General features: G+C 30.8%; 2 protein-coding genes across 2 annotated transcripts; both read left to right on the top strand.

Moving 5' to 3' along the window:
• The first annotated feature begins 3,559 nt into the window (after positions 1–3,559).
• On the top strand, positions 3,560–4,912 carry LOC122520893 (echinoderm microtubule-associated protein-like CG42247). The gene is made up of 3 exons (XM_043641210.1): positions 3,560–3,703; positions 3,791–4,101; positions 4,521–4,912. Exons 1-3 carry the CDS (start codon positions 3,560–3,562, stop codon positions 4,795–4,797), a joined length of 732 nt encoding a protein of 243 aa, XP_043497145.1. The 3' UTR covers positions 4,798–4,912.
• A 4,334-nt stretch (positions 4,913–9,246) lies between these two features.
• On the top strand, positions 9,247–15,702 carry LOC122521110 (echinoderm microtubule-associated protein-like CG42247). The gene is made up of 14 exons (XM_043641569.1): positions 9,247–9,731; positions 10,222–10,461; positions 10,796–10,912; positions 11,887–12,118; positions 12,231–12,526; positions 12,633–12,797; positions 13,022–13,117; positions 13,363–13,500; positions 13,593–13,853; positions 13,951–14,208; positions 14,287–14,449; positions 14,540–14,722; positions 14,811–14,906; positions 15,308–15,702. The coding sequence occupies exons 1-14, from the start codon at positions 9,684–9,686 to the stop codon at positions 15,574–15,576; spliced, it is 2,562 nt and encodes an 853-aa protein (XP_043497504.1). The 5' UTR covers positions 9,247–9,683; the 3' UTR covers positions 15,577–15,702.
• The last annotated feature ends 1,143 nt before the right edge of the window (positions 15,703–16,845 follow it).

The raw sequence follows: 16,845 nt of genomic DNA, 5'->3' as shown, positions 1-16,845 counted from the left end.
GACAAATAATTAAATTTAAACAATACCAAGCTTGTATACATGTAGATTCACATTTTATAATTCTATAATAATATAATTATACAAAATTATATATATATATATATATATATATATATATATTTAACACTAATTAATATAAAATTAATTATACATCAAAAGATTCTTTAATAAATAACAGATACCATGTATTATTATATCTATGCTTCGTCAAAATAAAAAACAAAATAATATAAACATAAACGTTAAATCTCTCTTAAAAATAAGAATAGTAAGTATACTAAAAATTAACAATAAAAATTAAAAAAATAAATAATATTTTCGTAATTATTTTAGAAATCAAGAATTATATGATTTAGGAAAAATGCCGGTAAAAAAACTAGAAAAAAGAAAACAACAAACGACCAATTTGTTACTAACCAAAATTATAATTTTTAAAATAAGTAATCCATTCGAGACTAGATATTTTTCCAACACATTTACATACATATTTTATATATAAATTAATTAGAATTATATAAATATTTTATTAATTTTATACAATTCTCATATATAATGTGATGTAAGTAAAATAAATATTGAAGTGAAGTAAAGAAGTAGAACGTGTTATTCGTGACCGATCGATAAATCTTGTTTAATCTTATAACAAAATACCATTTATACCGTTTCTTTCAACTCTACTGAGATTTTTAGATAAACCCGATTTAAGTAGTATACTCTCGAAGGGGGTATAGTTAAGTGGTAGAAGAACGAATCTGATCAGCCCATTCTGGATGTCTGACACGCAAGGCAGGTGTTCACTTCTGCGAGTACGAAGGTAAAATGACCCGCAGTATGTACAATAAATCTCTGACTGTGACTTTTCGATTGCGAAGAAAAATTACAAACAAACAAAAAAAAAAGAAAAAAAAGTAAAACAAATATTTCTATCCACATAAATTTAAATTTTACTGTTTAATAAGTCGAACAATAGTATAAGATCTGTTATTCTCGATCTCGGAAAAAATTATTTCATTATTTCAAAGATATTTCATTATCAAACATCTAACATTTTTGTTAAAACTTGATATATATTTCTTCTTTGTTTTTCATTGTGAATATTGATACATACCATAATGGATAACGATCAACTTTTATTTTTTATTATTATAACATAAATTTAAATAATCGATAAAACGACAAATTTACTATATATTTCTTAAGCAAATTTCCATCGATCAATAACTCTTTACTTTAGTTGTAGGGAAAAAGAAAGAACTAGGGTGTGAGCAACTTACACCCTTACGATCAAATCAAAATACCCTTAAAACTCGAAATATTTATATACATATATAAAATTAAACAAAAACACTTTTCTTTCTATTTTCCTTAAATTAAACTTAGGAATTAAAAGTATCAAAAGTAAAAAATAATTATAATAATAATAATGATTAAAACATCGAAGGTAACTCTAGATAAAAATTGATTTCTCTAAATTTTATAAAATCAAAACCATGCAGCAAGTATGTTTTTATTCAATGAATTAATTTTAAAGAAATTTTGATCACAAAATTGGTATAAGTAAATATGCTATATACATAGCAAAATTGTATATATATATATATACTTTATGCAGATAAATAATTCTAAAAATATTTATGAAAATTCTAGATAAAATTTAAATGACTAAAGCTATTTTAATATCAAAACTATACGATAAGCTTATCACTAATTCATTTTCTTGTAGAAAATTCTAAAAATATATATATTTGAGATAATTAAAGATAAAATTAAAATTTTTATAATTTATTTAATTATAGAAAATAAATAACAAAATAAGATCAATAATTCACATTTTGATTAGAAATTTGATAGAAATATATGCATATATATACCAAGGAGGTACACGTACACACACATGAATATAAAGAAGTGAAAAGGGGAAAAGGCGAACACCGGTCAGCGCAGGAGGATCATAAAGGCAACGTCGCGGTGAAGGAGGCATAGAACGCGATTCTCCTCAGGGCGACGCACTTCGAGTCGAGACGGCATCGTCGAAGGACGCATGAATATGTATACCTTCGTACCGTTATCCGCTATTATTTTGCATTTGAATGAATTAACAACCTCGATAGATTTTCGCATACGTCGATTCACATTTATGCGTTGATTTCGAAAAGACAATATACGCCATTGAATTTTTTTACTACAATATTTTTTTTTCCTATCATCCACATTATTCTGTTACATTTATCAAAGGAAGTAAAATAATGCAAAACAAAAATAGAAACGTAAAGAAAAGATACACATATAAAAAAAGTGCGTGTAGCCGGATGTAGTGAGTTTCGTGCGAAAGATCATAAAGGTCATTGACCTCGGATACCTACGAGTGTGACCTACGTCCCGTACAATTTAATTTATGATGTTAACGATCAACTCCTTCATCTTTTATTATTATTTATTTTTTAATTTCTTACTTTGTATTTCCCAGTGATCACGAATATAATATGTTCTTATTTTTAATTAATTCTTTTTAAAAGTGAATTAACATCTATATGTATATATATATGTGTGTGATGATATGAGGTGCATGTGATTAAGACGGTGTTAATATATCAAGTGTGTTACACGATGTAAGACTATAATATTTTCGAATTTTTATCTTCTTATTTTACATAAATAATTCGGAATAATTTCAATACAATGTAGTGTGAATTTTTTTGTTTCAATTATTCTTGACACGTTGGTGATATGTACATTTTTATTTGTCAATAAGATTGCAAAAAGAAAAGAAATAGAATATTTTAGGAAAAGAAAGGTGTATAGGCCGATGTCCTTGTACATACGTATGATCGCAGCTTGTAATCAGTCGGGTTCGCGTGTCAACTTTAGTTCAGAGCGATACAAGGAAATAGTCAAGGAAGTAGAGTCGGCCGAAGGGTAGAAAAGGGCGAACTAGGAAGGTGCTTAACTAACGACGATACAGATGCACAAGCTTTAAATCAGGTAAGAAAAATGATAATTAATTAATTTTTTCTAACTGAATATCATTTATATTTGTATCTAATAGTGAAAGTGACAACAAAAAATTGGATATAATTTTGAAAATATGCCAGTGAAAATGAACATCACTATTTTCAATTTAAAAATAATTTAATTAATTATTCATAATAATTGCGTGTAAAAAATAGCCTAAAGTCTTGAACAGTTCAGTGTTCTATAACAATATCCAGAAAGCAAAAGAACACCTAAGTTCAAACTCCAGTTCAAGAACCTAACAAATATTTTCACAAATATTGCATACGTATATATGTTCATGTATATACATATATAATTAAAAAATTAGTAATAATTTTCGAAAGAAAAGCAAAAAATCGAGTAAGAAGAAAAGTTGAAAAGTTTGTCTATTAGGTTTAATCAGAAAAACGGGATGAGAAAGGAGGAACAACAGGACACAACGGGCTTGGATGAATCAGTAGTGATATCAGTAGCGGCACCTGCTGGTGCGAATCGTGCACCGGCTACGACTACGGTGACGACGGCGACGACGACGACGACGATGACGACGATGACGACGAAGACGATGTCGTCGCCGAAGATGCCGGATGGAGGCGCTTGCAGCGACGAAGACGAAGTCGAAGAAGGTGGCGGAGGTGGCGTAGGTGGTGGAGGAGGTGGTGGTAGCAAAATGGAAAATGAGGATCAAGTGGTAGAAATAGAGGGGATGGTGAACGAGGAAGAAGAGGATGAAGAGGAAGAGGAGGAGGAAGAGGAAGAGGAGGAGGATGAGGAGAGCGAAAGGGGTGACGAGGAGGAAGAGGAAAGAGAAAAGCAGCAGCAGCAGAAGAACGGCAACGGGAAGGGTGGAGATTTCGCGGCGCAGAAGACCGCTGGCGTTGGTGGTCTTTCGTTAGGCGAAAGTGGGGGTGGAGGCGGCATGGGTGGCTTCTGGAGGCAAAGCAGACCCTCCAGTCCCCGCATGCCGCCTCCAGAGCAGCGGGAGCAGAGGCCAAAGAGCCGACACGATCCGGCTTTAGCGAGATACAACAATCTTGGTTATTGGAGAGCCAGACGTGTTACTTTTTACAAAAATGGCGATCCTTATTTCCCTGGGGTTGAATTCAGGTATGTGGGTTTTTCATTTTCTTCATTTTCTTTTTTTTCTTATCCTTTATTCAATCTAATTATATCTATCTTCCTCTCCCTTTTACTTATCTATGTGTGATTTTTTTTCTACTATTTATTTACGAAAAGATTCTACTATGAGCCGCAGATGGCGCATCCACCTTTGCGACCTTGAATCACATGTATGAATGAACCCTTCTGCCTGACATTTCAAGGATACAAACCTGTGTCTGTAAACTTGATCATACTCTACTCTATTAACTGGTCCATTATTCACTTTCAATATCTTGTCTAATCCATTAACATTACTTTTCAATCTTACCATCTGTTCAATATTAAACGATTTAAGAAATGTCACTTATGCAATAATTAATCATATTAATGGGTAATTATGCAATTTATCGAACCTTTAATCCCAGGTTCAAACCAAGGCGAGATATCGGTTCTCTGGAAGCCCTACTGGATAGATTATCTCTCCGTTTGGATTTACCAAGGGGTGCACGCTATATATTCTCGATGGACGGTGATCGGAAAATTAATTTGGACGAATTAGAAGATGGCGCCTCTTACGTTGTCTCCAGCTACAAAACATTCAAGGTCAGTAAAGTTTCAAAAAAAGAAAATACTTGTTTTACAATTCTACGCAGTAAATTAACTCGTATGTTAATATTAATTGTTTTGGGTGTGGTCCTTTGATTTTTGATCACACCCCCAATCCTAATGAAACTTCTATTAAAAAAATAAAAATTTTAAAAATCGTCGCTCACACATTTTCGTGCGTGATAAAATATATGAAAAAAAAAAGACCTGATGACCTGTTTCTTTCTTCATTTTCACTTGTAAAAATGAATCGTTATCGTAATACTTAAACGCGATATAGAAAGAGAGAAAGATTCCGGATACGCAAGATCGCGTGTATACAGATCATATCAGATCTAGTTCTAATTCAGACAATGACCTCGAGAAAAGGAACGGTATCGTTATTTGGGCGATAAAAAATGAGCCCATACGTAGCTTTTGTTAAAGGACTCGATTAAAAGATGAAAATGAAATATTCATAGTTATTAAAACTAAATCGGATACGTAATACTTGAATATTCATAAGCCTTGTTATATGACTATGATGTTTGCGTAATCGTTGCTTGTAACACGTAATCATAATATCTACTTAATACTTTATACATATACATACATACAAATATATATCTATATATATATATATATATATATATATATATACATTTATATAGAGTTTAACAATCAAATTTGCGGATTTAATAAGATGAATAAGTGAGATATAAAACAATTTATTCTTTACCTATATGTTTAAATTTAATCGAATTAGAGCAAGTTATAATTCAAGGTTTTTTTTAATCTCACCTGTCTATCTATCCGTCAATAACTATTAGATAGCATTCGTTATGTTTACATGGGTGTGAAAGGAGATGATTTAGTTAAGAATAGGTAGAGTATCTATCCTATATCCTAGTCTTTTTAAGGTGTGACTAGGACACGCTCGATTGTATATCGTAGATCGTTACTGTTTCTCACAATCCACAGTCAAAACGTATATGATCCAACAGTTCAATCGACGTAAATGTAGGAGTTTCTCATTCTATCTCTCTCTCTCTCTCTCTCTCTTTCTCTCTTTCATTCGTGTGTATACGTATTTATATCAGTCAGGTCAAACCTTAATCCGTTTAAGTAGCCCACAAAAAGAGAACTTTTTGCAAGCATTGTTCAGCACTTTTCAACGTGGACTTTGCATGCCGATTGCATTCGATCGAAAAACAGTCGATGAGATTAGACATTAAAAGATCCATAAGTCTAGATGTGTTGGAATTATCGGGGTGAGAAAAGCTTTACCTTTTTTTTTTTTACAACCTTGTGACCTATTTATTTACTTACTCATAAAACTGCCACACCGAGATTTCCATAATGTATCCTTAACCAAGTTTCATCTGAATGGAACCAATAATCGCGTAACAGTATAGGTATATGCAATTAGGGTAAAATAGTAAAAATTAGGTTAATCGTCTAACCGTGTAGGTAGGTAGGTAGATAGATGTTTCATGATTATGAGAAAATATCAATCTAACAATAAGTAGATCGACAATACCAATCTAAGTAGATATATCTCAAATTAGATAGGCATTATTTCGGAACAAAGGTGATCATTAAGAACGTTCAATTTCCGCTGAACCAGAATCGACCCTATCCCCCTAAAAATTTAAGGTGTGTTTTAATTAATTATCTTTATGAAAATGAACATTTTAACAAGAACTTGAACAAAAATATTATCGACGTATTATTATAAAAATACTTTCCTAAGTTCTAGGTTGATTAAATATTACTATATATTCTATGATAGAAATGAAAATAATAATAATATTGCAAAGTATACTGAAAGTATTTCATAGTATGTATTTAATATTCACCTCTATATATACCTAATAATTACTTGTTAAATAAACGTGGTAAAATGAGAAAATCGTAGTTACACGTAAGAAAGTAAATCTGTGTCGTATAGGTGGGGGGAGGGGAGTATTAGGAAGTTAACACTCACATCAGTAGTATGCTGAGATCGAAAGGTGGGTTGTAATCCCCAACCGGAAGGAGAAAGTGTACATGATTGGCTAAGAGCTGACGAGCATGCGCAGCAAGTTTCTTTTTCTGTTCCACCCTTTTTCTTTTCAATCCTTTCGTACTGTTGTACTCACTGGGGTAATATCCTAGGATAAACGTCATCGTACCGTTTTATCCTTTGATAGAAACTTTATACTTAACACTGATCGTTAATATTTTATTAGTATCAATGAAAATTTATCAGTATAGATTTGTAAATCAAAATATAAATAAAATAAATAAAAATGCAAAAATTTTAATTATTTTTAAAAACAAAAAAAGTGTGTTGCACTTATAATTAATATTAGATTAAAATTCAATTTTAATTTGATTCGATATATTAATCATTGTAGATCTATATAGACTCAAAATAATAAAATAATAAAATAACCAAGTAACAAAATAACTTCCAATTATTTATACAAAAAAAAACTTTACCTTCATAATTAAATATTAAATTGGAACGATCGTTATAGATTTATAAATCATAATAAATTGATTAATAAAATAAATCGTAATTGTATTTACAGGTATATGTAATACTTTTATCCTTTTTGGAAATCAACATTATTATTGTTATTATGATTAATGGTTAGTAATAGAAATTAAACATTTTACTCATTTTTTCTTTGAAGAAAAGGAACTTCCAAGAAGTAAGCAACTCAGGTTCTTGAGTAGGGTAGGAGAAAACGGTATCTCATTGACCGTTGGTCAACGCAAGGGATCAATACGTAGGAGGCACTTTGCCTGTTACTGTACTACAATCAGATTTAATTGTTCTTCCATTGTTTTAATGTCTATCGATTTAGTTTCAATTTCTCTGTATCGTCACATGCTTTGTAATCATTTCTTTTAACACATATATATATATACATATGATATATGTATATAATTATGTTTTGGGAAATTCACGAATATTTTTTATAGAATTATACAATATACAAAGTGGACTAGAAATGTTAAGGTAATTTTTACAAATTTCTTATTCTTTATGCAAATTTTGTAGGTTAATTTTTGTTCATATTGAAAAATTACAAATTTAACTCGTAAAACTGTAAGTGTAATTATAAATTTAGGAAGTCTTAGAAAATAGTAATTAAAATAAAATAAAAAAATTACCTAAGTACTTGTAATCCACTGTCTACTCGATCGTAGATTCAACATTGGCTTTAAATCGTTACATATCAGGCATTGATGTCTCCGGAAAATGATTACTTGTCATACTATCTTTTTTCCGATAATGTCGCCACGATCAACGTATACTAACACAATTTTAAAAAATGTAATATTCAACTTCAATTATTTTACATATTTTGCATAAAAATAAATTGCAGCAATTTGAATATAATTTATTCATACGATAATATTCTCGTAAAATTACTCGTTCAATTTTTTTTTTCGTGTACATACTTACCCAGATATATTTCCGTTTTCCACCCAATTTCCTGAAACATAAATCTCTATGGAAGAGTTTCTCGTTAGAACATTATTACATGTCCATTCAATTCTATCGCGCATGCGTCATTATGCGACAAAATATAGCATGACCGTTTTATTGTAATTATGTATGTAACAACACACACACACACACACACATATACATTTCAAAATTAAGAACTGCGGCACATGCTGTTAATTTTCAATTTATTCACAGGTTAATGTTTGATAAAGTATTTGCTACTGCTTGTTACCAAAATCGTTGCAAAAATTTATGACAAATAAATTTACAAAAAAAAATATTAACATCAATTAAAATAAACATAATATGGTTCACAAAAAGGTAAAATAAAATTCGAATAAAATATCGACCGAACAAAAAAAAAATGAATCTGTCATAAATTCATATCAAATATATATCTAAATATATATTTATACAGGTAATTAATTATACTATCTATAAATTATATCTGATCTTAATCGATAAAAAAAAAAAACGAAAAATGTTGGCAGATTATAAAAGAGATATGTATGTATGTATACATGTATATATGTACAATGTATATGTATAAATATATATATATGTACTGCGTTAGCGATTAATAGATGGACTCGAGGGCGAAAAATATTGATATTACAAATTTGCATGTATCGTTCTCGGTGGTATATCGAACCTAATTCCAGTTGAAGCCACACCCGGAGAGGGTGGCTACCTGGCTGGCCTTGAGCCACTGGCTCGGTATATAACAATAAGGGGAAGGGAATGTTGCAGCTACTACGAGTTGGTTCTCCACCTTGATGAGGCCGTACACATCCCACTTCCAGTCGTTCATCGAACACAGTTACGGTTGCACCTCGTGACGAAAGATAGAAAGAGAGAAAACGAGATTTACTTTTCTTTTAACTTAACTTTTCATCTAGATATTTTATTATTTCTCGTTAGAAAAATATTTTTAAAGCTGTTTCCTTTTTTTTTCTCTCTCTTTTTTAAAAATAATACATAATTAAATTAAAACTAAATTTCACATTTAGTATTTTCTTTCTTTTCCCTTTGTTTTTTATTTCAAAATTTTTATTTTTAAGTTTAATAGACGATTTTGTTTTGTAATTTTTTTTTCATTGAAATTTCTTCATGGTTAAGATAAAAATCAGATAGTATCATGCAAGTCATGAGAATAACAAAGAGATAGAGAACGAAATAAATATTAAGAATAAATGAAATAAAATGGAGTCATGTGATCGCGATCGTGAGAGAAATATTGTATAAGTAGTGTAGAGTGATTGAATCTAGGCCACAAAAAAAAGAAAAGAGAAAAAAAAATTCGGTGTAATTACATTTCGAAGAAATAATTCGTTGTGATTTGACAATCATCATTGAGTCGGAAAGTTCGTCATTACGTTCCGATCTGGAGCCGGACTACGATCCCGACGACGAGGACGCGAACGATTCCTACAGCGATTCCGTTCGCGAATATCCTCTTGATTACTTCTGGACAAGTACCACCAGTTTTGTCGTGTTGATGAGTAATTCTTTCGAAGTTATTTCGCTGCCGGCCGATATGCTGCAGGTGCTACTGATTCGATTTATTTAATTGATCGAAATATTTTAAAAGCAAATTAAAATGAAAAAATCAATTGTATTATTTAAATTAATCCATATATATATAGATAATCTTTATATATAATTTTTTTTTTAGTACTTTATTTTAATAGTTTTATAGATAATATTTACTTTGATTTAAAAATACGTCTGACAGAAAGAAAAATATTATTACACACTATGCTGATCTAATACAATGTATCATAAATCTATACACATATATATATATACAGATATTTTATGAGTATAAAAATATAAATATTATTATATTATATGGATCCCATAGATATACTTAGGTTCATGTATTAAAAAAAATTCGAATTAATTGATCTGAAAAAAAAACAGATATGTATATTTTTCAAAAATACATAACGAGATATACTATGTCAATGAAAATATATAGATTAATTTTGATATTAATAAACATGATAATAGAATAATGTCGAATGATTTTAAAGCCGGCGAGCTATGGAAAGAAAAGTAATAATTGGTACACGGCACCAACTAGTGGAGGTAGCAGAGGTGGAGTTAGTGGTAGCGGTGCAGGAGGAACTGGAGGTTGGCAAAGTAGACCAGGAGCAGTAGCTAGCTTAAGTAGAAAAGCTTCGATCACCGAAGAAGCACCACCACCAGGAGGTGGTAAGCCTTCTTCAGGTCGTGTCATCCGAATTGTAAATAACCATGATCATACTGTTCAGGTGAGAGAAAGTCTTATCAATCTAATGTGACGAATATATTCATAAGAAATATATATGAATGCATACAGAGTGTTCCATAACATGTGGGATTCAGTTCATCGATGAACAGAAAACACTAAAACGATATAAAAAAAAAAATGGTTTATATAGACACGTGCCACATTTGACTTCGTTGTTGAATTAAACTTGTTTTTTTTTTTAATGAAAAATATTAATTTTAAAAATCGGTCAGAATTTTATAGAAACTTTCTTTATTATTTTAGTGTTCCACATCCTATGAAATATCCTATATTTATATAGATATAGACGTGTATAAATATGTATGTGTTTTTAGTGCCGTGTTCTACTAAACCTTCGGACGTCTCAACCGTTCGAAGAAGTATTAGAAGATCTTGGTCAAGTTTTAAAAATGAATGGAGCTAAAAGGATGTTCACTGTTTCGGGTCAAGAGGTATAATAAATATTTTTATTCTTTTTAGATAAGAATCAAATGTGATTTAAGATGAGAAGACATTTTAACGTATATATTTAGATATATCTAATCTATTTAGATTATTATCATTTCTTGATGATCGATATATTCAAGTTAGACAAAAAGGTAGATGAGACAAGAAAGTTTATCGACGAGTTATGCAAATGAAAGACACACATTGGCTCTCGACATCGTACTTATAAAATCAGCTTGAATAATGTTTCTACACATAAATATGCATGTTCTATGTGAGGTCCTGGATAGGTACATTGGAATGAAGTAAATATCGGACGATATATTATCAGGGTCGCCTTCTTGAAATCCTATTATTTGAATTGAACTGAATCTTCACACTGCAAATAGTACTATTTAAACAAAACACTTTATTTTATTCTCATATAATCGAACATGTTCTGCAAAGTTACTATATAATATTATTATATATAATATAAAAATTAAATGTATATTTTTTTTTTTATATTTTAATTTACATAATTATATGCATCTTATTGTTAGAAATAAACACTTACAACAAAGTTGTTAATACAAATACGATAAGGTTTGGATATCATAATTATACTGAAACCCAGTGAAATGTTAGAGGTTTAGTTTTACTTTCTATTTAGTTTAAGTCATGAATATATAACACGGTTATGAGAGTTAAAAAGTTGATCAAGAAGTTGGATTAGATATGCTATGGAAAAAGGTCAGAGATTCATCTTTCCAGGTCACGATCATATATGAATTTCAAATTGGCCAATTTTCTTCTACGAGAACAATCATTAGTTCGGTCTATACTCGATTGTATTATAATACATATTGTTAAAACTATATATCTTGGAATAGTGTATAAAGTAGAACAATTAATATATATTAATCATTAAACATCTCCAAGAGACAAAAGCAAAATTAATCTCTTACTTATTTATTTCAACATGTTTTTAAAAAAACAGGTAAGAAGTTTCTCGCAATTGAGAAACGAATTCGCCGATATAGATACATTTTATTTGGGTACTGGCTCTAGTATGGGTATATCTGGTGCTATAACAGCCTCTCCAACTAGAAGATCAAGATCACGTGGACCACCAACTGTTGTGGAAGATCTTGGACGCCAAAGACGTGCTCGAAGTAAAAGTAGACCTCGAGCACTCTATGCTCCAGATTCTGAAGTTGTTCGAATTAATGGTATATACATGAAAAATTTTCAAGAAATTTTATTAATACCATTATAAATAAAAAATGTTTATGTATAATTTAATATTATGCATTATAACTCTCGATAAATATATTTTTCCAGATTACAGTGTCGTAGAAGTTTTAAGAGATGAACCTGCCAGAGTAACGATTAGAGGTTTAAGAAGATCATTTTATCCTCCAACACGTTTGCCACCAGTTGACAACTCTCCACCAGATAAAAAATTACAATTGGAATGGGTTTATGGTTACCGTGGTACAGACACCCGTAGAAATTTATGGGTTTTACCAAGCGGAGAATTATTATATTATGTTGCTGCGGTTGCAGTTCTTTTTGATAGAGAGGAAAATGCACAAAGACATTACATTGGTCATACAGAGGATATTACTTGCATGGAAGTACGTTTATCATAGGGACAAGAAGATGTGTTTTTTCAGTTCAATCTTAATCGATAGATAATTAATATATATTTAGTTTGATTATACATGTAATCATATTTTACAGATACATCCTAGCAGAGAACTCATAGCATCTGGTCAAAGAGCTGGCAGACATCGAAAAGCTCAACCTCATGTTCGTATTTGGTCAACTGAAACTCTTCTAACTCTTTACGTTTTCGGAATGACCGAATTTCAAATAGGAGTATCAGCATTAGCCTTTTCGCAATTGGTATAAATAAATATATATATATATATATATTGCACAGAGAAGAAGTATTCGCAGTGTAATGGTATTTATGATAGGAGAAAACTACTAATACTAATGCATGAGCATTTGATAATACAGCCAACACAAAAACCATTACATTGCGAATAATTATTGACTCACCTTTGCATATAGAAAATTTATAGATAGAAAAAAATACTATATTGTATTAAATATCTGTTTTATAGAATGGTGGCAGCTATGTGCTTGCTGTTGATGCAGGAAGAGAAGCCATTCTCTCAGTATGGCAATGGCAATGGGGTCACTTATTGGGTAAAGTTGCGGTAAGTAGATCTCATCAAACAAATCAAAATAATATCCATCCTTAATACAAAAATTCTAATCTCGTAATTTTATTAATACTTCGTAGCACTTATACGTAATATTTTTATTCTTATTATTACAGTAACTATAGACTTCTTTTTATTATTACAATAACTGTAGTTATTATTTTTTGTTTTTTTTGTTATTATTATTATTACTGTAATAATTTTTTTTTAATTATAAAAATATTATTTATTTTTAATAGACCATGCAAGAAGATTTAACAGGTGCAGCGTTTCATCCATTGGATGATAACTTATTAATAACGCATGGACGTGGACATTTAACATTTTGGAATCGACGAAAAGACGGTTTCTTTGAACGGACTGACATAATTAAACCTGTAAGACAATAGTCAAAAACTCTTTATTAAGCATGTCTTCCAAATTCCTCTCAAAAATATTTAAAACTGAAAATTCACTGATATTTTTTAAGCCATCACGTACACACGTGACGAGTATTCAATTCGAACAAGACGGTGACGTTATTACGGCTGATAGCGACGGATTTATTACGGTATATTCGGTCGATGCAGATGGTGCTTACTTTGTTAGAATGGAATTCGAAGCTCATAACAAAGGTATTAGTTCTTTGGTAATGTTGTCCGAAGGTACACTACTCTCCGGTGGTGAAAAAGATCGCAAAATTGCGGCTTGGGATTCTTTGCAAAATTATAAACGCATTACCGATACGAAGGTAAGCTTAATACTAAAGTCAATAAGTTCTTAAACGCGAATAAAACTTATTTCTAGTAAATATATAACTGTTTATATTCTGTTATCTGCGAATGAAGTTACCGGAATCTGCCGGAGGAGTTCGCAGTATTTATCCTCAACGTCCAGGAAGAAACGATGGCAATATTTACGTTGGAACGACAAGAAATATAATATTAGAGGGATCCTTGCAAAGAAGATTCAATCAAGTGGTTTTTGGACATGGTAGACAATTGTGGGGCCTTGCAGTGCATCCGGATGATGAAGTTTTCGCCACGGCAGGTCATGATAAAAATATTGCACTTTGGCGAAGACATAAATTATTATGGACAACTCAAGTAATATTCTTATTACAGTTACTATTAACAGATGTTTACCATCAAAATTGTCTTTTAAAAATATATCCATATTTTCAGGTTGGTTTTGAATGCATTTGCATAGCATTTCATCCATTTGGTGTAGCCTTGGCTGCTGGTTCATCTGATGGACATTTACTTGTATTAGCAGCTGATACTGGTGCTGCTGTAGCAACTCTAAGAGTTTGTGGGTCACCTTTATCATGTATTGGATATAATCCAAGTATGAAACGTTTTATTTTATTGAATTATATTCACGCTGCGATAAGTTGTTTATTTTTCTTAACGCTTGATAATTGTTATTCTGCATAAGCCGCTGAAATCGTTGCGATGGGCTCACAAAATGGTAGCGTATATCTCTTCCGAGTATCAAGAGATGGTTTTTCTTACAAAAAAAGTAATAAAATACGTGGAACACAACCTTTGGTTCAACTCGACTGGAGTTCTGATAACAGATTTTTACAAACGGTGACGCAGGACTATGATCTTGTTTTTTGTAAGTTATTTCTTCAATTTAAAAATATTAGTATACATTCTTCGATTATTTATAATGTGTATGTTTGTGTGTATATGTTTCTATATAGGGGATGTAAAAGCACTTTCATCTGAAAAAAGCCCATTAGTTATGAAAGATGTTAAATGGCATACATACAATTGTACAGTAGGATACATGGTCTCAGGTAATTATTTGTAACATATAATCTTAATTATTTCTCTTTCCTTATATACAAAATTATACAAAGTGGACTAATAATTTTGTAGGTAGTTTTATAAAAAAACAATTACTCTTATAGAGCCCTCTTATAACATGATATTCTTAAAGTACGTTTTCTATCTAGAACAATCCTCATATTGCACAAATTTTATTTCTCCAATTTGTATTACTTCGCTTAACACGATTTCGATAAAACGCGGAACGAATTAATTGTGTTATAGAAGGATTGAATGTATATGTTACCGACATAGTGGGAAATCCAGCAATGCTAGCAATACCCCGGCATTGCATAACATATACAAAAAAAAAATTCTTTATGATTCTTTAAAATTTGTTAATTTGATTAAAAATTCTTTTTCCCGACAGGTATGTGGAATAATCGTTATTACCCATTGACAACGGTTTTAACCACAGCCTGTAGATCAGCGGCGCACGATATGCTTGTGAGCGGAGATGCCGAAGGTTACTTAAGACTTTTTAGATATCCATGCACCAGCGCAAAAGCAGAGTACGTTGAAGAAAAAGTCTACAGCTCGTTGGTAGCTTGTGCTAGATTTTTGTACAATGATCGAAATATTGTTACCGTTGGTGGAACCGATGCTGCCCTTATGCTTTGGGAATTAGTCGATGAATAATAAGGAAATACACAAAATATATATATAAATAATAAGAGCAGAATTACGCGCGCGCGCGCGCAACACGCATGCGTGATAATAAATGTCAGAAGACAGATAAATTCTAAATAATTGAAAGACAAAAGATTTTTTGCCTACTTTTTTAGATATTTCATCTTCTTTTTTTCATTTAAAAATCACTTTTGGTAAACTCGTACGTCCATTATTAGAATACCGAACTACTTAACACGTACTTACAAACCACTTGACTCAGTGTTCAATCTTTTTCTATATCATCGAAAAACACACATATACACACAAAAACACAGAGCAGAGGATAAACAAGAATTAACAATGAAACGCAGTTAAATAATATAATAATAATAATAATTAATACTTTTTTCCGTGAACATTATTAAATTTGTGCATTCTTGTAATGGAGTGAATTTTTTCTCTTCATATAAAGAATATTAGGAAATAAAGGCATTACAAATATACATACATACTTACACACATACATATATATTTGTTATATTACATATTTACATATTATAGATATATACATATTACATACGTATACCCTACATATACATAAATGTACCGTTTTAGCCAAATATTTGCGCGTTAAAAAGCGCATTAGCGCACAGAAGAAAAATCAGGGTGCTGGCGCCCAGATTTATTCTCTTCCTGTAGCCCCCATCACCCGAACAAAAAAAAAATTTTCTTAGAAATATTTGACACGCGACAACGTTAGGTATAATATTATTAATAATATTAATAATGTGTGTGATAAAATAATAATAGAGAAACAAAATAATAATAATAATAAAATGTGCACGCACCACGCTCGTACGTACATTGCATAATGATGATGATGATGATGATGATGATGATGATGATGATAATGATGATAATGTGTCGCCGCGCTCTTTGTACCCGGATAAATTATTTCTAAAACATTTCTCTGTTATTCATTACTACAAAGGTAGAAAGAGAGTGAGAACAATGGAGTTTTATGAAGATTATATATTAGGAAAAAATTGTTGCTGGTCAACATGCGTTCTCCTTTTACCCGAACCCTTTTGAAACGCCCCCCCCATCTCCTACAAATTTTCACAAAAATATAATAAAACACATATATAGTATATATATATATATATGCGTCTGTACATAATTTAACAACCAAAAATATAATAAATAAAAAACACGTCAATTTTTTCGCATACATATATTATCATCGCTTGTAAGCATCGCTCGAAATCCTCACTGCCAAGGCATCGAATTTGAGAT

The sequence above is a fragment of the Polistes fuscatus genome, unplaced genomic scaffold, assembly GCF_010416935.1.
Source record: "Polistes fuscatus isolate 324 unplaced genomic scaffold, CU_Pfus_HIC Scaffold4, whole genome shotgun sequence".
Taxonomy (NCBI): Eukaryota; Metazoa; Arthropoda; class Insecta; order Hymenoptera; family Vespidae; genus Polistes; species Polistes fuscatus.
Note: the sequence above shows the minus strand (reverse complement) of the source record. Positions and strands in the feature narration are given on the sequence as shown.